The sequence below is a fragment of the Sorex fumeus genome, unplaced genomic scaffold, assembly GCF_029834395.1.
Source record: "Sorex fumeus unplaced genomic scaffold, SorFum_2.1 ptg000122l, whole genome shotgun sequence".
NCBI lineage: Eukaryota > Metazoa > Chordata > Mammalia > Eulipotyphla > Soricidae > Sorex > Sorex fumeus.
The window spans coordinates 19,519,771-19,540,571 of NW_026606179.1; the positions used below are offsets into that span (position 1 = coordinate 19,519,771).

The window sequence follows — 20,801 nt, forward strand, 5'->3', positions numbered from 1 at the left end:
GCAGAGGCAGGAGGAACCCCTGAGCATTGCCAGGCGTGGTCCAAATCCCCCCAACCCTCCCTGAAAGAACAAGCCAGGGGACAAAGAAGGAACAGCAGGTAAAGTGCTCACCTTGCATGGGGATCAACCTGGGTTTGATCCCCGGCACCACAAATGGTCCCTGAACCCAACCAAGAGTGATCCCTTGAGCACAGAGCTGGAGTTAAGTCCTGAGCACTGCCAAGTGTGCGTATGCGGGGGAAACACCCAAAAAGGACAGGTGAACGAGCACCCCCTCCCACAGCCACACAGGGAAATTGGTGTCCACTGGGACTCGGGGAGTACACTGCAGCCCTGGGCCGGGGCAGCAGTTAACAGTGGCTCAGGAATCAATGTGTCCTCACTGCACTCACAAGAAAACCCAAGGTCCTCAACTTGGAGTCAGCTCTGGGGGCCGCAGTTTCTGGCCTTATCTCACACCTGGGGGGCCAGGGAGGCACAGACAACCCGCACCCCAGACTCTCCACTGTCCCTGCCTGACACACTTCTTGGGGGGATTAGGGGAGGGGGCTCCTGCTCACTCCCAGGTCCCCCTTCTCTGCCACCATCTCAGAAGTTTCCCCTAAAGCCTGCTGCTGAGTGAAGAAGGGCAACTCAGGACCCCAGCAAAAGGCAGGGAGAGGGTCTGTTTCTGTTTCGTTGAAATGGTGAGGGGACGTTTTGTTTGGGGACAATGGTAGGGGGCCACCTCCTAGTTGGGTGTATTCCTTCTCCAGGGAAGGAGGCTGCAGAGTAATGTTTCGGTTGTTCTGTTTGCTTGTTGTTCTTCCAACAAGGGGGTCGGCCAGATAGAAATGGTCAGTTTGAAGGCAGAGCAATAGGACAGCTTGTCGAGCATGCAGCTGACCCAGGCTCAATCCCCACAACCACAGTAGTCCCAAGCACTGTCAGAAGCAATGTTTGGGTACTCCCAGGTATCACCCCCTAAACAAAAACAAAACAGAGAGGAAAAAGTCAGAAGCACTCTGGCTGCTTACTGCCAGGCCCCCTCTCTGGGCCCCTTCTCTGGGCTTCCCCACCCCCTCACCCCCACCCACTCTGGGCTGCAAGCAACTGAGAATATTTACTTTGCCTCCATCTCCTCAGGGGCCCTGCTGCTGATGGTCCATCCTGGATCTAGGCTCAAGACACGCTGGCCCCAACCTCTCTGGATCAATCGTGACTAAGCAAAGAGGAGGAAGAGGAAGGCTTCTCTTTTTATCAGTTTGTGGCTCCCCCTCCCCTCTCCCCTTCAAATTTCTTCCTTTCTTTAGCCCAGAGTCAAGGGAAGGGGCAGAGATGGACTTACAGAAGCGCTCCTGTGTGGCCCGCATGCTGAGAGCAAAGGCCACTGGGGAGCAGCCCACAACTGCCTCTGGCCCCATGGACCTCGTTCGCACTGCCACAGAGGAAAGGAAGGCCCCCACTCCCGCTCACGATGGTGGGGCAACAGCAGCCCCTGCTGTGAGTGTCAACAGGTTTGGGGGGGGGCTGCCATCGCCTCTGCCCCCAATTCTGAGGGTTGAGCAGCCTGAGTCCTTTTGCAAGAGTTTCCATCCACGGAGAGGCAGGGAGCAATGCAAAGCACGACAACCATTTTTCCTCTGGCTATTTCTAGGCACACAAACAACATCTAAGGACCCAAGGCCAGCTTGAGAAAACAATCGAGTCAGGAAATACTTAGGCCAGTGCGAAGGCAACAAAGTCCAAAAAAGTTGAAGTTGAGGGCGATGCCTTTATGGGGAGTTTCCTGGCTTTTCCCAGACAGACAGCTCCAAAAGCACAGTTTGATGAGGTTCCTTTTCTATGGGGGCCAATAAACCCGTTGACAGGGAATGCAGTAAAAGTTTCGGAAAAGCGGGCCAGAATGATAACAAGGGTCTTTGCCTTGTACGCAGCCAACCTGAGTTCAATCCCTGACACCGTGTACAGTCCCCTGAGCCCACCACGATGTGACCCCAAAACCAAGAACTAAAAAGAAACAAAGGAGTTTAGAAAAACAACAACCACCCCACATATCAGTGAATGTCCAAAGCTCTTTTCAAAAGGTAACAAAAGCACTACCTACCTAGAGCCCCCCTACATTTTTCGGAAACCCATAACTCTCTCTGCTGTCCCGGCACAGCGCAAGTGGCATTCTAGCTTTCCCATCGAGAGTGCCCGGAGTGGGTCTCCTTCATAAACCCTGAGTGGCTGGGACCTTCCCAAAGTCCTGAGACCATTACTGTGGGCAGCAGCTAATGCTGGAGGTGATAGTACCAGGCAGAAATGCCACTGCATCGACATGGGTGTGCCATGTGCTGTTTGGGGCCCTTTTACAACAACAACAACAAAACTTTCCATAATTTTTGTTCATGGGGAACAGGGAACCAGATCTCAACCTGCGAGCGTGCTGGAGGACCCCAAGGTACACTCGCTGCATGCACGTGTGGAAAAGCGAAAAGACCAAAGAGGAAAAAGTCGGACAGTGGGGGGTGGGAGGCGCGCTGCGTCTGCCCATCCTTTCTGCCACCCGAGGGGCACAGCCGCCCAGCAGCAAAAGGAAACGGATTTTCTCCCTCTCGGTAAGAGGATTAAGGCGGCAGCAATGCAGTGGAGAGGGAAGAAGGGACAGAGGCGGGAAGGATCAAGACTACACAAACGCCACAGGTCAGAGGGCATGGAGGGAGGCTCTGGGAGCCAGGCGGGCCCCATTCTGTCGGCTCCCTGGATTTTCTTTTTCTTCATAAGCTGAGCGCTCGTTCCGGGAGCGTTCATGGTCTCGGAAAATGAAGCCTCAGGCCTGCGTCTCTTCAGGCTGTGGGAGCCGCATGGGGTCGCCACCCATTGCTCCTGGGGCTGCTCCCCCGCGTCTGTCCCCTGCGCGACCACCACCCAGGACCACAGCCCCTCAGCTCCCGAAGACCAGGAGCCGCTACATCTGTCCCCGCCACTGTGGCTCAAAGGGCAGGACCTTTCCCCCGACCCACCAATCTGGAGTGACAAGGCACGCACCAGGGCAGGGTCACCCCCGCCCCCGTTTCTGAGAGGGATGGGAGAGAGGAGGGCGCCTGTGAGAACCAGGGGGCGGAAACACCTCATTTCCAGGGGGGCACCCAAGAAACATTCTCTCCAGACATCCTATCCAAATAGAAAAATGGGGGGAAAGGGCACAAACCAGATACCGCGCTGGCTCTCAGGGTCCTGGAGGAATGACTCCCCCTCGGGTCGGCGGGAAAGAGGGGGGAACCCTTGGCACCCAAGGTCAAAAAAGTGCTCGAGTTTCCTTACGTGATAGAGCCAGCCTGGTGACTCCTGGCAGGGCTGTGAGCACCTCCCCACCACCCCAGCTCCTACTTCAGGCTACTCAGGAGTTGGAACCAGAGTGACAGTGGAGCGGGGAGGGCACTTGCCTTGTACGTGGCCAACCTGGGTTCAAGCCCTGACTCCCCGTATGGTCCCCGAACCCCCTCCAGGAGTCATGCCTGAGCACAGGGCCAGGAGTAAGTCCTGAGCACTGCCCAAAAGTCTCCCCACCACCACCACCCCCCAAAACACACACACACACACACACACACACAAAGTAACAAGCTACCCAGGAGTCTTTGCTTCATGGACCAAGTGTGTCCACACTCCTAAGTGTCCCCAAAGTCCCCAAGGCTACTGGCAGCAGGGTGCCACCCCCGGAAAGTGGGACTCACTGAAGCCACCTGAGCTCAGCTTCTTGCCAGATACTGTCAAGATGTGGCACCAAGGGCGGGAGGCAGCAGCAGCTGGCACAACCTGAGGGTGATTGCAAGTCCCCTGGCACTGGCTGTGCTTCCTGCCACCAGTGTCGGCTCCCCCAGGCCACAAACACCCCACTCCGATAACAGTGCATGGCTCCTGGGCACTCCTCCACTACCCATGCCAACCCGACCAGGCCCCGGGTCTTCAAAGGGGACACCTGCAAGGTCTTTCTTGGCTGGGAGACAGAGCCAACAGGCTAGGTTGGTCACCCCTTCCCATTTCGCAGGGCAGATCTGGGAAAGCAGGATCCCAGGGGAACTTGTAGGCTCTGGGAAACTGACAAAAAAAAAAAAAACCGACAGGGCAAGAGCCAAAACCTCAGAACTGACCTGGAGGCTGACTGACAGCAGGCAGCCCTGAGGTCAGCCACTGTGGGCCAAAGCCACCATCACATCCACCTGTCACCCCACCTGTCGTCCCGGTGTCAGGCTCACTGCCCCACAAGGCGACCATCAGGAGGACAGGTCAGTGATTGTCTGCTGGGTTTCCTTTCCCTAGGGATATCTAAGCACTCCCAAGCGTCTGGGTGAAAGTTGACCAAATGAAAAAGAAAAACCCAGACGAAGAAGGGACCATGGGATGTGAGAACCACAGGAGCGGGACAGGATGGTCAAGTCTCCCCTTCCCTCTGGAGCCGCGGGATGTTTCCTAAGGAGGGGAGGATTCTGGGGAAGCACTTCTGAGGGGCTCCTGAGGGGCACAGGACCCTTCATTAGCATTTCAGAGATTTCATCAAGATGCTAACCTATGTAGAGAATGAAAGGAGACACCGCATTACAGCCTCATCTGAGGAAACGGGTCCTGGCTTATTTGGAATTCTAAGGGCACAGGCAGCCCCCTAACAGAGGCGGCTCTCCCCAAGCCGGCCGGATCTTCCGCGGACTGCCTCCTGCCGTATAAATAGTAAGCCAGCTTGCATATTTCGCATGAATGTCTTCACGCAGGGCTGGTTCAAGTTTATTTTTGTTGCTTTCATTTTAAGGCTGTGTTTATGCCTCTCGGTTAGACTTCCAGCCAGAAGAAAAATGACAAGATGCAAAGCTTGTCCTTTTTTTTTTTTTCCAGAGAGGCTCCAGACAGTTCCTGAGGCACATGGGAAAGAGGAGTGACTGAGAGAGCCAACTCGCTGACCTGGGGTCGCTCCCCAGCACTGTTTTTTTTGTGGTGGAAACAGACAGCCCGAAGGGACCCTGAGCCTCAGTTTCCCAGCCTTCCCAATGGAGCTCATCTTCACCCAGAGTGGGGAGGGCGTTCACCTTGGACTTGACTGACCCAGATTCCACCCCTTAGAGTCCCCAGGGCCCCGCCAGGAATAATTCCTGAGTGCAAAGCCAGGAGTAACCCCTAAGCACCGGCAGGTGTGGCAAAAAAAGGGAAAAAAAAAATCTCGGCCAACATCACCCTCATGCCTAACTTAGCACCCAGCCTGCACCCAGCGCCCAAGAAAGCAAGTGCCCCATGGAAAGAAGAGTTCCAAAAAAGGTGCGACTGAAAAAAGCAACCGTGTTTTCAGAAGAGTAAATAGAATTTTTTTTCCCTATAAAACCTAGAAAAAAAAAAAAAAAACGGAACCTAGCTGCTAAGGATACCTCAAAGACCCCACCACTGGGAGTTGCTGGGAGTTCCTTTCTCTCGTGGCCTCTGCGACTGCCACCCTCTCTCCTGGCGCCCACCACACGCACTCACATTCACCAGCTGAGTTTTTAATCCCCAGGCCCACACGCCCCCTACCCCACCTCCAGACCCAGCAGTGGTAGCGGACAATGACATCACCCCAGGTCTGCCTCTTTGGCAGGGTCACCAATATTGTTTGCACTGAGTTTCCTGTAAAGGCTCTTGAGGCAGGAAACTAGTCCTGTGTCTGGAGTCCTCGGCCTGTTCTGAGCCATCCTGTCAAGTGGAAACAAAGGCTTTTTGTATTTTTTCCTTTGGAAGAAGAAGAAGAGGGGGGGAAAAAAAACTTCCCTGCACTTTTAATGAGTACCTTAATTACAGCTAAAGAATTAGATATATTTACGGATGACCTCATGCCTGCTGATAATTAGCAATTTGAAAGATCTGGCACATCCTTAGGCCCCCGGTTCCATCTCCTTTGCCCCCCTCCCCACAGCGTTCAGGTTAATTACTGAGCGTGACCTTCCCCAACAAAGTAGTTCTGGCCCCAGCAGGCAGCCCTCCCCCCTCCAAATCCTGGGCTCCGCTCCCCAGTGGAAATTCGTGAGAGGGTGGATTTGCCTGGAATAATAAGGTAGGAGGGGTGGCAGTTTTCTGCGCCCCCCCCGCCCCCCCACACTCTAAGTGCCGACAAGTTTTAATTAACGCCCAGGCTAAATTAACCCTGGCATGGTCAAAGGGAAGAAAACTGCTCATCTCAGAGCAGCGGGGGTTTGGATCTACCACATCCCAACGTCACCCCCTCCCACCCGCCCCACCACCCTTGGTATCCCGGGTTCCAGTTGTGCGAATCCCAGCCCTGCACGCAGCAGGCCGAGGTGTGTGTGTGTGTGTGTGGGGGGGGGGGGTGGTTAGGTCTTTCCACACACTTACACGTGTGGCAAGGAGGGGATTTGGAAAAGCACCGGGGTGGCCCTCCGGAAAGGCCCCTCCTCACGCCAACAATGGGCAGCTCCTGAAATGGGTGGGGCAGCCCCCCCACCTCCCACCCACATACACACACCCCCAACACCACTCAGTTGTCGCTCCCTCGTAACATTTTCCAAATTTGCTGTGGGCCTGCGCCCTGTTAGGGGAGAGGCTGGGAGGCGGACATTCTCCTCATTCTTTTGCCTTATTAGGTTGTGGAATTGATTGCTTTTGGGGGGGATAGGGGCTAAGTTGAGGAATGGCATCAGGAAGTGACCTCGGGAAGGGGGGGTGGGAAGAAGGAGGAAGGAGCGGGCAGCAGGCCTGTGAAGCACACACCTCTCGGGGAAGAAAAGGTTGGGTCAGCATCTGGGCCCACCTCGGGTAGCCTTGGGAGGCAGCAGCCCTGGAGGCAGCCAGCAGAGGTGGGGGTGGGGGTATAGGGGCAGGAAAGCGTTGTGTTGCCGGTTGGGAGACAAGTGGCCTGACCGACCAACCCAAGACTGCAGGTTCTTTTCACTTGAGGGGACAGGGAACTTTAGGGGGGAAAGACCCCCTCAACAGATCCCAAACTTAGTAAGAAGCTGAGTCACTCCTGAGCACAGGGCGAGCCTGACCTGTGCTGCACAGAGCTCAGCCGTCACAGACCTGGGCGCGCCAGGGGCACTCGGGCCTGGAGGCCAGTGGCCACCTCCCAGGTGACGAGGACATGGGACGCCATGGGTGTGGCTGTCACTTACAAGCAGCCACTCTCCGGATGTGACTTTTGAAGCTGCTGGCTGGCTTTAAGGTTCCAAACCCCCCCCCGGGGGGGGGGGGGGATATGTTTGAGTTTTCCACTGTGCTGGGCAGGCCCCTTGGGCCCTTTCAACTCCTTTATGGAGGAAGCGCCCACAGCAGACCCCACCCCACCCCCAGTGCAGGAGGACAAGCCACTGAAGTGAACGAGCTCACTCATTCACTGAGCGCTGGCCACATACATGGTTGTGTTCACTGAGCAGGGACCACGCGCATGCTTGCGTCAGGCACACTATTTATCATCTCACTGACCCGAGACTTCAGAGGGGCGGAGGGGGGAACATGCTGGGCCCTTTTCAGGACACACAGGCTTACCAAGGCCACGGAGCAGGCAGCTACAGGAGACAGGGGTGGGGCGTGGAACCCTGACCCCCTGACCCTCTCCCCACCCCTACCTCCTACTTCCTCCTGACTGATGCAGTGAGGGTGTCAGGAGCACCCTGCCGGGGCTCGTCAAAGAATGCGGCAACAACACCCCCCACCTCACCCCCTCACAGCCACCCCGGGCCAACAGACAGCCTGAATCCTTGCGACATCTGAGCTGCCTCCCGTGGCCAGTGGGCAGGCCGAGTGCTATCAGCTAACCCACTGGCTGGGCGGGCATCTCCTGCCCGCCGGGCTCAGGAGAGGAACTTTTCTGCCTGAGTATTCGGCAGCCGCTTCGTAAGAACGCACTCCAGAAAAGGGGGGCAAGAAACGCATCCAACCCCAACAAAGGAGTCCCAGATGGATGGCTTTTTGGTTTTGTTGTTTTTGTTTGGGTGGGTCATACTTGTCAACGCTCAGGGCTTAGGAATCACACCCAGCGGTGCTCGGAAGATCATATGGGACGCCAGGGATCCAACCCGGACCGGATGCACGCAAGGCAAGCGCCCTCCCGGCTGTGCTACAGTTCCAGTCCCAGGAGCCACAGATGGTTCCCTCAAAGAATGCCCGTCACCAGACTGTGGGCAGAAGAGCCCCCCTGAAGGCCTGTCAGGAGGCGGGCTCTGCTGGGAAGTCCTAACCAAGGGCAGAGTTCTGCAGTTTCCCAGGAGCACACGCGGTGCTGGGGCTCTCTCCAGGAGCCACCTGCCACCCTCGCCCTCCCCCAACAGGCGGGGCCCTGGGAGGTGCTCTTCCGCCTCCTTCCTCAGCCTTGCATGGTGAGTGCAGGGCACGGCCACATCCTAAGGGAGAAAAGACCCAGGGAAGCTGCATGGAGTCTGGGCCCAGGCCCGCTCTCCCAGGCTTATCTCTCCGCGGGGCCAAGTGCAGCTCGAGTGTGTGGATTTCGGAAAGGCCTATCAGGCGTGTATCAAGGGCACTGCAGAATCTGACTCACACGTTTGGCCATGAGCATCTGAATGAGCTGGTCTATTTCTTGTTTAAACACACTGGAGTAACTGGAGTATTTCCTGGGATGGGAGCGCTCTTAAGGTTCCACCAGCCAGCTCCAAGGCATTTATTTAAATAGACAGCACCTGGAAGCTGGGCTTGGCCGGCAAACGTAAACTCTCCAGGCAGAGCCCGGGGAGGGCTCCTCTCAGCCGCGTTCCAGGGGAATCAGCCCCATTCATCCCTAAGAGCTCAGACAGCAGCGCTGGCCGTGGTTCCGCATGGCCGGCAGGACAAAGAGGCACTGGGCAGCGCCCAGCAGCAGAGGGGCAGGACAGCCAGGTGGGGAGAGGCTCTGGACAGCAGGAAGGGTTTAGGCCTGTTCTAGAGAGGCCGGCAGCAAGCAAAGGACTTGAGAGGCAAAGTGAGAGCAGGCCCGACCTGGGAAGGGGTCTAGCCTGCACCGCACAGCTGCAGACCCAGGATCTGAGGCCCTGTGGCCTTCGGTCGGGGGTTTGAATTTGAGACCTCCTACAGACCAGGCACCTGGGGAAGGAGCAGGGAGGGCTGTTCAGGAGAGGCGGTGAAGGAACGTGGTTGGGTTGGATACGGACCCCTCAGAAGCCTGCCCACCTGTGGCCGTGGGCCGGCCCTCCTTCGGGCTCACTCACCTCCTTTATAAACGTCTCCATGTCCGACCCCACGAGTCACCCTCCGCTCTCCCGGGACACGCTTGGGGGGCTTCGAGCAGGTCGGGGTGCCGCTCCAATGTCCTGCCGCGGCCTCGTGTGGCTTCGCTCTGTCCCCAGCTACACCGTGAGCGCCGGGGACCGGGTCTCCGGTTTCTCTCGTACCCCAAAGGCTCGCGTGCACGGCTCCGCGCAGCCCCGCTGCGCATGGCGGAGGGGCCCGGCCAGGGCTGCTGTCTGGCCCGGCGGTCATGTTTCTACCTGAGAGCTGGACTCCAGGGCCCTGCGACACCCCAACTCAGGTTACACGAGATGCCGGTTGGCTCAGCAACGCACAGACGTGTGGCCCTGTGACAACCACCAAAGTCTTCCAAGAGACCCTCAAGTCTGCTGGTGAAGGAAAGCGAGAGCGCCCCCCCCCCACCCCCACGCCCAACTCTCCACCCTGGCTAGCTTTTCTACCGGCAGGAATAGCTAACTTGGAGTGGATTCGGCTCGACATAAATGCATCATAAGCCTCCCACCATGGAAACGTACAGCCTCGTTCCAAATCGGGGAGGGGTCTGACTCCCGGCCAATCAAGCACGTTTCCCATTTGCCATATGCACATGCTTCCCACTCGGAAGCAACTTCCCCAACGGGGATGTTTCCTTTTCTGTAAACACAGGCCTCTCTCCTCTTCTAGACAGCTCCTGGGAGAAGAGCGCCTCGCCATCAACCCCTCTGCAGTCCTTCCCCAGGCCGGTGCTCCCTGAGAAATCGAGGGCACAGAAGCCCAACCCCCACCCCTCCCCCCACCACCACAGCGACACCCCAGCCCAGCCTCACTACACACTGAGGACACTAGGATTCATGAAACTTCACTTCTTGCTGGCTGCAGTGCCCAAATCAGGAGCGACACTTTTTGCCCCAAGCTCTGTCACCGTAGTCGAGTCCCCATCCACCCCCACCCCGCCACAAACACACACCAGCAAAAGCCACAGAACTAGTCTGACAAGAGGGCCAGGGGAAAACCCGTGGTGTTTCTCAGGTGGCTAGAGCGCTGACGCTGATCCTGCCTGAGCTGGGTGGCACAGAGCCGCTGCCCCATCTGCAGCTCCCACTGACCCAAGGAAATGAGGGGACAAGCCTAAGGCCAGAAATCGACTCAAGGGGCTGACTGCAAGCTGGAGGCCCAGGTTCTACCATCAGCACTGTATAGTCCCATGTGGCCCTGTGTGTACTCCCGCTGCCAGTACAGACCCCTCACCCAATTAAATAAATAATACTGTGTGGAAGGCTGGTTAGGAAAGAGGCCCAAGCCTTTGTCTGGAAAGGGGCTTCTTGGCTCCCATCTCCATCCAACGGGGAGACTCAACATGTTCCCCAAGACACTTTGTAAATCCAGCAGCCTCCTGATGGGACCAACGGGGGCTGGAATTCATTCCTGGGGTAAAAGTTAAGCTGAGAAACGCTCCAAAGCCACATGAGTCCACGGTGCCATGAAACTCCAGATCCCAAAGCCCCCCCCACCCCCACCCCCACCCCCTGGCCTTTAATCGGATGCAGGTGTCCCGGCAGCCGGGACCAAGGGGCTGGCGGCAGGTCCTACTGCTCGACCGCTCAGCCATTCTGGGTTCCCTCTGCAGAAGTCACTGCTGGTCCGGCCTGTCCACGGCCCGAAGAGGAAAGAGTGGGCCGAGCAGCACAAGCCCCTGGCCCAGGGAAGGGGGAAAGGAGGATTGTGGCAGCTGCAGGTCCCCCCACTCCCAACCATGAGGCGCCACAAAAGCCACCATATCCCCGCTTCTCTGCACCCCAGGTCCTGCGGCCACCACATGCTTATTCCCCAAGATCAAGCCACCTTGTCCCAGAGCTCTCTGGCTCCACATTTCTTATCTCATGGGGAGCAACTGCCTTGTCATGTTCCAAGGCTTTCCCCTGAAACCTAAAGGACCCCCACGCACCTGTGCCCCCGTCCCATCTCTTCGTTCCCTACCCTAGACTGCCCTAGAGTATGTCGGCATAAAAGCAGGGGCTTGAGAGCAACCTTTGGGTTGGAACCCTAGCACTGGCACATGGGCAAAGGGCTTAAGCTCTGCACCCATTCCAGTGCCTGTTTGTGGCGCTTACAGGTTCTGGAGAGAGAGCGCTTCAGACACAGCATTCTGCCTGGCTCCGTGAACCCTGCTCCCTGACTCAGGGTGTTGGATGCAGACGCATAACCCTGCCTGAAGAACCCTGCTCACCTCCATGCTGACCCTCCACCTCCCCCACCCTCCTGTGAGGCGCTCCGGAACACACACAGGTAATGTGGACGAGATGAAGCTGGTGGCCCCTCGTGGATCCTGGACAGGGACCCCAAAGACCTGCCATTGCCTACACGCTGAGTCAAACCTACAGCATCTGAATGGCTACTCAGAAGTCTCACGTCTGAGTTATTCTTGGAACGTTCACAGGAACACGCATTTATTTTTGGGTAAGAAAAGCTGGTTCCTTGTAGCTGTGGCCCCTGAGAAGGCCATATTAGGCAAGGGTGTGTGTTAAGGCCCAAACTTGCTCAATCCTAAGGTAGCTTCTGCAAAAAAAGAAAAAAAGTGTGTGTGTGTGTGTGTGTGTGTGGTGTGAACTCAAGTTTTTGTTTTCCTGGGGTCTATTTTTTGGGTTTTTTTCCCCTGGTGACCACACCCAATAATGCTTAGGGTTATTCCTGGCTCTGTGCTGGGGGTCAAGTCCCAGCAGTGCTCAGAGATGCACTCAGGGTCAGGGAGGGAAGACTGGCTCAGCCCAAATATCCATCTCTCCAGGCCCTAAACTTTCTGTTCTTAGGGTCAAAGCTTGTTCCCTTTGAATCTCTGGTGTATTCTGTGCAGCAGTCAGGAACTCGGAGTCACTCCCTGGCATTCCACTGCGCTGGGACCATGTGATCCGGGAACCAATCATGCCTGAAATGCTTCCGACTCTCGAAGGCCTGAACGGTATCTCACGGACAGTCTGCATTAGTGAAAGTTCAAATGGAGAAAAGAAGGGGTTGGGGAGATGACTCAATGGGCTGGAGCGCACCCAGATGCCATCTCTGGTATGGCAGGGTTTCCTGAACACCAAGCTAGGGGTGGCCCCTGGGCACCATTGGGTGTGCCTCAAAACCGGAAGGAAAAAAACGGGGGGGGGGGTGGATTTCTCAAAGTGACCAAGCAGCTCTCACCCCAACATAGTGGGACAACTGTAGACCCCAAGTTCTCTGAAAGATGTCTTTAAGAGAGATCTTCCAGTTGCACAGAAAGTCAAATCCTAGAAACTTGGCAGCACCATGCAAATGAATTGGGTGGGGGAAAAAAAAAGCCTCACAATCCTGGTGACGTTTACCTCTGGCCATCTTCCAGGACTGGTGAGCAGACGGCCAGTGAGAAGGGTTGATTCATCGCACTGCCCTTGAACCAGGCTGGCAAGCCGCTGCTTCCAGACATTTTGAATTTTGAAATGGAGTTGACTTCACAGGCCAGAACTGGAAGATCATACAAGCCTATTACTTACACACACACACACACTCGCGCAAGCATGCCAGCAACAACCAAAGAAGCACTTTGTGGAAAGCTTTTAATGTTGTCACTGGACACAATGTAACGCAAAGACACTCATTTCCTTATTTAGGAAGGGAGGGGGGAGACCGCGGGGAGAAAAGGTTTATTTATTGTCAGAGCTGGGGTAAGGAAGGATGTGGATTTTTTTCAAATGTTATCATGGAACGAAGGGCTGGAATTTGAGATCTGCTGGAAACTGTAGTTCTTTTTTAATTTGTCAGTGTTTGTGAAAGCAAGGCAAGAGATGCAGGCACATTTGGCCCTGCTATTAAGAAGTCACATAGCTCAGATTCCAACTCCCAAGGCCTAGGGGAAAGGCGCACGTCCCAGCCACAAAGCCCACAGCGGCGTCCAGGGCATCCTTGCCTGTGTGCCTCCCTGTAAAATGGCCATCCTGCCTGCCCGCCCCAGAAACCAAGCCCCGTCCGGCCCCAGCTCTGAGCGTTCCCTCTGGTATGGAGGCGTGCCATCTCCCCCCACCCCACCCAACAGTGAGTCGGCAACTCCGTTTCCATAGTGACAGCAACGCAACACCTTCCCCACACACCCAGATTTAGACTGGGGCTCCAGGCTGAGGCTGAGGGGACTCAGTCTCCAGCACTGCACGGCAGGACTCAGGGGGTTGGGGGGGGGGGGGGCAGGCATGGCTGTGACACAGACCCTCCCAGGTGCTTGTGGCTGCAGGTTGTGGCCTGCAAGCTCTCTCCCGGGCCGCTTCCACGGCGCTTCTCCACCATCAAAAGGAAGCGGGTATTTCCAAAACAAGAAAGGAAGAAAGGTGAGGGCGGTCCTAGGGGCAGACAGCAGAGGCAGGCAGCAGCCATGCTCAGGGGACCTGAGACCAGGGCCGGACTCTCCCTCCGGGTTCCCCTGGCAGGTGGAGGCTGGCGCGCTGCCGCCTCACCTCCCATCCGCCCAGCCTGCAGCTTCCTCCTGCTCACCCGGAACAGCCGCGAGATGAAAGGAAAAACCCACGAGAAAGCCGGTGGCAGACATCACTCAGCCCCACACCTTTCGGGGGAACGTTGACAAAGTATAAACCAAACCACAATGTGGCCTTTATTGCCGCCCGGAGCCGGAGACACAGTGTGATTGTGTGGCTGGTGCCCTCCGTCCCATTCCATCAGCACCACACCGGCAAGGAGCCTCTGGAGACAACCTCCCTCTCCGTGTCCCTCCCAGGGGCCGGTGAGGGCCACCACCAAAGACTCCTGCCCGCTGGCTGGGCAGTTCCACTGGCAGACAAAGGATCTGTTCTGCTCTGCTATTTGGAAGGAAAACATTTAAATAAGCCTTTCTTAACTCGGCGGGAGGGCGCTGCTTTCCTTTTTGGAATGTAGGCGGCAACCCCCCAGATGGGGTGGCCGTGTGGTTTAGTGGCGGAGGCGGCCCTCGCAAGAAAGCCTGAAGCCCTAAGAAAAAAAAGCTTGCGTGACAAGCGAGTGATCATTTCACGACTCGTGCCCATCAGTGAGCCCTGGTCTCTTGGGGGGGAAAAAACCCTCCCAACAGTAACCTGACAATGGAAAGCAAAACACCTTCTATTGCAGAGCTGTGTTGGAATCTGGGCCAGGGGGACAAAGGGCCAGCGCGGGACCTGGCTCTGTCATCACCCACTCCTGCCACTCACGGAATTTCTCCTGGGCCAAGAAGCGGATAAAAGTTCTTTTCCAAGTGTGCAAAGCGCACCTGGGAGCCAGAAGGGTTATCCGCACGCGGCATATAAACCCTGAATCAGTGGGGAGGTTACTGCCTCTGGTTTTCCAGGGGAGCTGTCTGATTACTTCTGATTACTTCAAAGGGACTATTGGCTTGGATGGCTGAGTCCTTAGCACCCAGCCAGCACCCACCCAAGCCCCTTTTCAAGGCAGGGAAAAAGCCTCAGGCCCAGACCCTTCTGCCTGCTGGGTCCCCAAGAGAGCAAGGTAACAATACTGCTTTGTTTCTTGCCTCTTTTTTTTTTTTTTGAAGTTTCCTTCTATTTATGGCCATGGGAGCTGGGCTGTCCATTTGCCATACTTCTGCAGTTTCTGTTTATAACAAGTCTAAAAAGGCAAACTGACCTGTTATGTATAGCCTAAGTGGGCAGAGAAATACCACAAGTGACTGAAGTTCAGAAGGCTGAGGACAAAGAGGGCGAGGCAGCCCACGGCCCCTCTGGAAGTACAGGATGATCCTTACTCCTTGGAAGATGGTGTTCACACCAGGAAGGCAGGAGTCAGTGTGGACCCCAAAGAAAAGTTCCCCAAGTCTGGCCAGCCTTCCCTTTCGCACAATACCCCAATAAATGCTCACTAAGAATAAGACCCCTGGTTTCAAGAGTAACTGCCGCTCACTCAGACTAAAGAGAAGCAACCAAGTTATACCAACCAGCCTTTTTTTTTGGGGGGGGGGAATGGAGCACATCTAGCGCTCAGGGGCCATGCCTGGCGGCGGTTAGAGGGACTTATGTACCAGGGATTCAAACCAGCTTGTGGATGCAGCTGCATGCCAGGTGAATACCTCAATGTCTCTAGCACCTCTGTAGCCCACAGCTAGCTTTCAGAGATGCTCCAAGGATCAGGGATCCTGGGCTTGACCCATGCCCAGCATGACACACGATTTCCCAAGGACACTCCAAGTTAATCTATCTGTGGCTGATGAGGAGAAGGGGGGTGAGAGGGAAGGCAACGGAGAACACAACCCCCAAAGGCACAACACTCACGGACTATGGAGATGGAGCGTTCCTCCTGGCCACTCCATCCAGGGCCTTGCCTGGGCCTTGCCTGCACCCCTGCCGCCTTGCTGCCCGCCCGCACCCCCCCTTCCCCCCCACCAATACACACTACCCACATACACATACACATTCAGACACACTTCAACTAGGCCACTTAAAGGGCTCTGGAAATGCCCCAAAGCTCCCCCTCTGGGTTACCTAGGATCTGGGCTACAAAGTAACATGTAAACTTCGCGGCAACAAAAGTGTCACCCTGCCAGTCTGAAACACATTATAACCATTTCTGGCCCTTCACTGTTTCACACTGTAAAACTAAGTTTCCGTCTAACTGGCTTTGATGTTTCAAAGGTTAAGCTCCTCTTCCAAGTCTCCCGCTTGCCAGAGACATCCACAATTCTTTCCAATCTCATGGATGTCAGGATTTTGTATCTGCCCAAACAGAAAACTTCCGCCCACCTTTTAGTAGGTCAGTGTTTCAATTACCACAGTCCTTGAATTACCAACTTGCTATCACAAGCCTCCAATTTCCATGAAAAAAAGGGAAGGAGGGAAGGGGGACTTCAACAAGGTAACCTGAGTGCCGGTGTTATTATGTAAAACACACGCGGAAGGAAAGTGAGGGGAGGTGACCCGAAGAACACGGCCATCCCCAGGGAAGGCGCCCCGACACAAGCGGGGAAACCAATGATTGGGGACTCAAAGCCAGGGAAGAGAGCAGCATGTTGATATTTGAGCTATTCAGAAAACTTAAAAGAGCAAGTGACACCAGGGCAAACAGCTGCTCGCTAATTATTTTTGCCCTTCCTCTCCCATACCCCCAGCCCCCGAGAAGATGAAAGCAACCAGGGAATCTTTTCCTTTGGAGAACACCCCGCCATCTGGTCAAAGGCTCCCAACTCCCAACACATCACAGATGAGTACAGCAAAAACCTGAGACGTTCAGATCTCATCATTCTCAGGAAGAAGAAAAAAAATAAAATTGGCAAGGGGAAGGGGAGGGAGGTTGGGGCCACACCCGGCAATACTCAGAAATTATTCCTGACTCTGCACTCCTGGAGGTGCTTGGGGGACTATAAGAAATGCCAGGGATCAAGCCTGGGTAGGCTGTGTACAAGGCAAATGCCCACCCCTCTGAGACTGGCCCAACAGTTGCAGAAATTCTTGGGTTTCCCAAATTCATCCTCTGGGCTGCGTGTCACCTGGATTTTGGTGAGCAATCACAGAGAACCCCAGGGGTGGCTCAGTAACGCTGAAAAAAAAAGGCAGAAGGAGCATTTCTGTGCCACAACCCTGCCCCACGTGAGCCTCCACTTGCACCCACTTTTACCTGCCTGGCCCCACTCCCCTGCCCACCCCAAGGCAGCCCATTCAAGGCAGCTGCCATTAAAGGAAACCATTTAGTCCCAGTTCCCAACTGGACAGTGAGTCAGCTCCCTGCTGCCAAAGGAGTCTCCCTGTTAGTCTCGGAAGCCGGAACCAGGGAGGATGTTTCAAAAGGCAGAGGGCAACCCAGGGCCCACGCCCGGGACCGCCTAGAATTAAACGCAGCAGCCGGAATTCCAAGGAATGGCACCAGGCTGGCACAGACTAGACCTCAGCCTTCCACACAGGGAAATGTGGGGAGCAACGAGGGGCCCCACACACCTCCCCTCTGCTGCTGGTATCAAGAAAGACTGATGAGAAAGACAGAGGGCACGGGAAGGGCACACTGGCAAATGAGCAAGGCCTCGCCCAAAAGACCAAAATGGGCAAACACAGAACACGTGCCCCCTGACATGGCCATGGTCTCGTTTCTAGCCAACAGAGTTTGTTGTTGTTGTTGCTGGTCGAACATTATTCAATTTTGAAAACGGCAAAGGCCCTGTTGATCTTAGATCCTGAGAGGCAAACAATTAGAGTAATGGAACAAAATAACAGATGGCTACTTTGGGGCCCTCATCTTCTTCAGTCTAAAAAAGAAAAGAAAAGAAAACACCCTACTTGGAAGAGAACAAAACAGCATCAAAAACCCTCAAATAATTAACTCACACCCAGAGCAGTAGAGCCAAAGGTCAGGCTCTAAGCACAGAGGCCCCGGCAGGTTCCAACCAGCTGCCGGCTTAACGAAGGAGACATTTCTTCTCACTGGGTGGGAAGATCTGGAGCAGCTGTCAAGAGACCTGGCCACACAGGAGAGGGGGCCTGGAGCCAGCCCTGAGGGCACATGCTCTGCATGCTGATGCCCTGGGTTTGAGTCCCTGGCATAGCATGGTCCCACTTCTGAAAGGGAAACCCACAGTTCCAAGTTGGGAGCATCCGGAGCATGACCAGGGGTGGCTCCAAAACCAAAAAGCAGAAAGCCCCCCTGACCCTGACCCTGACGACCACCAACACCAACACCACCAACACCCATGCCAGCAGGGAGCTGACTCACTCTCCAGAGGGTGGAGGGGGCCTTTCAGAAACCAGGGGAAAGTGTGGCCTGAACTCAGGAATTGCTCAGGAATTTGCCCAGTGCTTAAGCAGGCCTCCTCCCTTCCCCGAGGGGGACACTTTCCAGGTGAGAACTGTTACATCAATGTGACGGGGGCCCCTCAAAGTCAGAGCAGAAGGCTGTGGGGCAGGGGAAATATCACCACCTGGACCAGCACACCTCATCTGGGCCAACCCTTGCTTGGTTCCTAGAAGGACCCAATGCCACATGCTCCAAGAGTCTATAGCTGCCCTGGCCCCATGGCCGTGCCTCGGGGCCTTGGTTCAGCCTGAGCCAGGCTAGAAGGGCAAGGTGTCAAACCCTGAAATGCCACCGCAAAGGAGAGACAAGTCAGCAGCCCCAGGGGTCTCCTTTATGCACGTGCCCCACTCCATAAAAGGCGGATGCCCCCCCCCTTCCCCCAAGGCATCCAACAGTGAAGCAATCTTTCCCCCCCTCCCAGAGCAGCTGTGTGTAACTAGTGCCGTGGTAGGTAGGCGGCAGGACACGGGAGAATGCAAAGCAGCTGGTGTGAGGGCACAGGCGCCACCCTTTCTCCACCGCTTCCACAGCTTCCACCCTTTCCTCAGCCCCGCCTGCTCCTGGAGGAAGAAGGGGAGGATGACACATAGCAGCGGGTGTTTGGGGTTCCTGCCCAGGGCCTGGAGGGTGCCCTCGCCTCACCGTGCGCACCAGGCAGACTCATTCAGAAGGTGCCCAGTTCCAGACTCCCAGAAGTGGGTGAACAGGGCACCTGGCAAGACAGGGCCCACACTCACAGCAACAGTCCCATGCCAGTTCTCTTTCCAGCTCCCCACTTTTCCAGGTGACCCTCCCCCCGCCCCCAAAAAAAGCACTTTCAGGGCAGGTATCGCCCCACCTGCCCACCTGGAGGAAGAAAGGGAGGGAGGTGGGGCCCCAGATAAGGGCACCCCGCCACCCCCCAGTCCATGAGGAAACTCTAGCAGAGGTTGGTAATTTACCCAAGGTCATGCCAGCCCCGCCCCACGCAGCCAGGCACAGCTGCTCTTCCCAACCTTCCCCTCCAGAGGGCCACTTAGCCTGAAACCGACCCACACCCTCATGAGGCTTCCTTCCCTGTCACCCCACCACTCATGCCCCACTGGAAGCCCCGACACTTCCCTCAACCTGGAACTCCTGAAGTGGCTTTACCAATTCCTTTCCCCCAGTGCCCCTTCCACCCTGTACACGTAGACGTACACGTAAATACACGCGCTCGCGCACACACACATACACACACGTCCTTGCAGAATCACATAGGGGCCCCCTCAGCCAGCCCTAGTTTTACACAAGACAGAACTGTCCTGTCTGAAGAGATCCAGTGTCTGGCCCCAGGGGGTTAGGGACAGATCTGGGAGAAAAACTCAGATCTCTGAAGAAACGGGGATGCCTGAAACTTGAGGTCCTACCCCCCACCCCTCCCCACACGCACACCCACTCAGCGAGACACATCAGCTGCGCATCCCCTCTGACCGCACACCCGCCCCCTTCCTCTGGGTCCCCGCCCCCACTGTCGCTGAGCTCTCTTTCCCGACTATGGGTATCCACAAACTTGAGCCCACACGGCCAAAGGCAGCCAAAGAGACCTAAGATCCTGCGCCCTGGAGTTGTGCAACGGAATCGGCCACCTTTGGGGTGCCCTCCCCGCCGAGCGCATGATTCGCCACGACACCCTCCTCAACTCTTTATTCCCCCTTCACCAGGCTCTCCAGGAGACCCCGGTTCCTTTCTCCGTCTACCCACACCCCCCTCTATTACCAGCCACCTCGGATCCGGGGCTCCCCCACCACCCCACCTTTTCCAGAACACCTCTCCCCCAGGCTCCGCCTCCCTCTGCCCGAACTTTCCAACCTTCCCGGAATTCTTCCCCAGCCCGTCGTCAAAACCGTCCCCAGCCTTATCCCCACCTTCTTCCGTCCCCTTCCAATCTCCTCCTCCACTCAGCACAGGGCACCCCAAATCCATCTCACTTGGAAAACTTATTCACAGCTCCCAAAATTCATCCCACCAGGGCTCCTTGGCACCCCCAACCACTCCCGCACCCCAAGCTCCTCTCCGCAGAACCACGCCGCTCCTGGGGCCCTGTGCGCGCCTCTTCCCGGTCCCCCCCACTCCAGATACCCCCCAACTCCAGACTCCTAGAACCCTGGTCCCTTTAGAACGCCCCCGGCCCGAAGCTTCCACAATTCCAATCCCTTTCAGACCTTCCTGCACCCCAAGCACCCCCTCCCTCCTGGAGGGTCTCTGCAGATCTCCGAATGAGTACCCCGAGCCCACAAACACCAGACCCCCGGGTTTCTCTCTCGACCCCCCGAGCATGGCCATGCTCGGCCCCGATCCCATTTCTGAGTCTCCCTCTCCCGCCAGTGCCTCCCTCCGGCTCCCCGGATTCCTTTTCCCAGACTTCCATGTTCCCTCCCCGGCCGCCCATGATGTTTCCAGACTCCCAATCCCCCCGCTCAAGTTGCCCGATTCCTTTGCACAACTCCAGGGCGCCCCGGCCGGCCCCGCCGATGCCTGCCCGGGAGGCGCGGGCACCCCACTCGGCTCCCGGGACGCCCGCGCCCCTCCCCGGCCCCAGCCCAGCCCATCCGGCCCGGGGGCCGCTCACCTTGCGCTGCTGCTTCTCCCAGGCCGGGTCCAGCAGCAGGTCCCGGTCCCAGTCGTCCTCCTGGGCCATGTAGTCGCCCATGCTCCCCCCGCCGCCCGCGCCATTGCCCGCGCTGCTGGGGCCGTACTGGTACGACTGGTTCGCCGCGTGGTAGTCCACCATTCCGCCGCCGCTCGCTCGCCCACCAGCCCGTCCGCTCCCGCCTCAGCTCCCGCCCCTCTGGCCGCCGCCGCCGCCGCCGCCGCTTCAGCTGCTAGAGCCCGCCCTC

The 20,801-nt window shown here is 56.6% G+C and overlaps 1 protein-coding gene across 5 annotated transcripts in view; it reads right to left on the bottom strand.

Annotated features, from left to right (window-relative positions):
• ACTN4 (actinin alpha 4) overlaps nucleotides 1-20,801 on the bottom strand; it is a 62,298-nt gene extending 41,497 nt beyond the window's left edge. For 2 of the 5 annotated variants that reach the window (XM_056136189.1, XM_056136192.1), the window contains exon 1: nucleotides 20,534-20,801. In XM_056136189.1, coding sequence (XP_055992164.1) covers nucleotides 20,534-20,695 — 162 coding nt within the window. In that variant the 5' untranslated portion in view covers nucleotides 20,696-20,801. The remainder of the gene's footprint in view (nucleotides 1-20,533) is intronic. The other 3 variants (XM_056136188.1, XM_056136191.1, XM_056136190.1) reach the window with 2 other exon arrangements.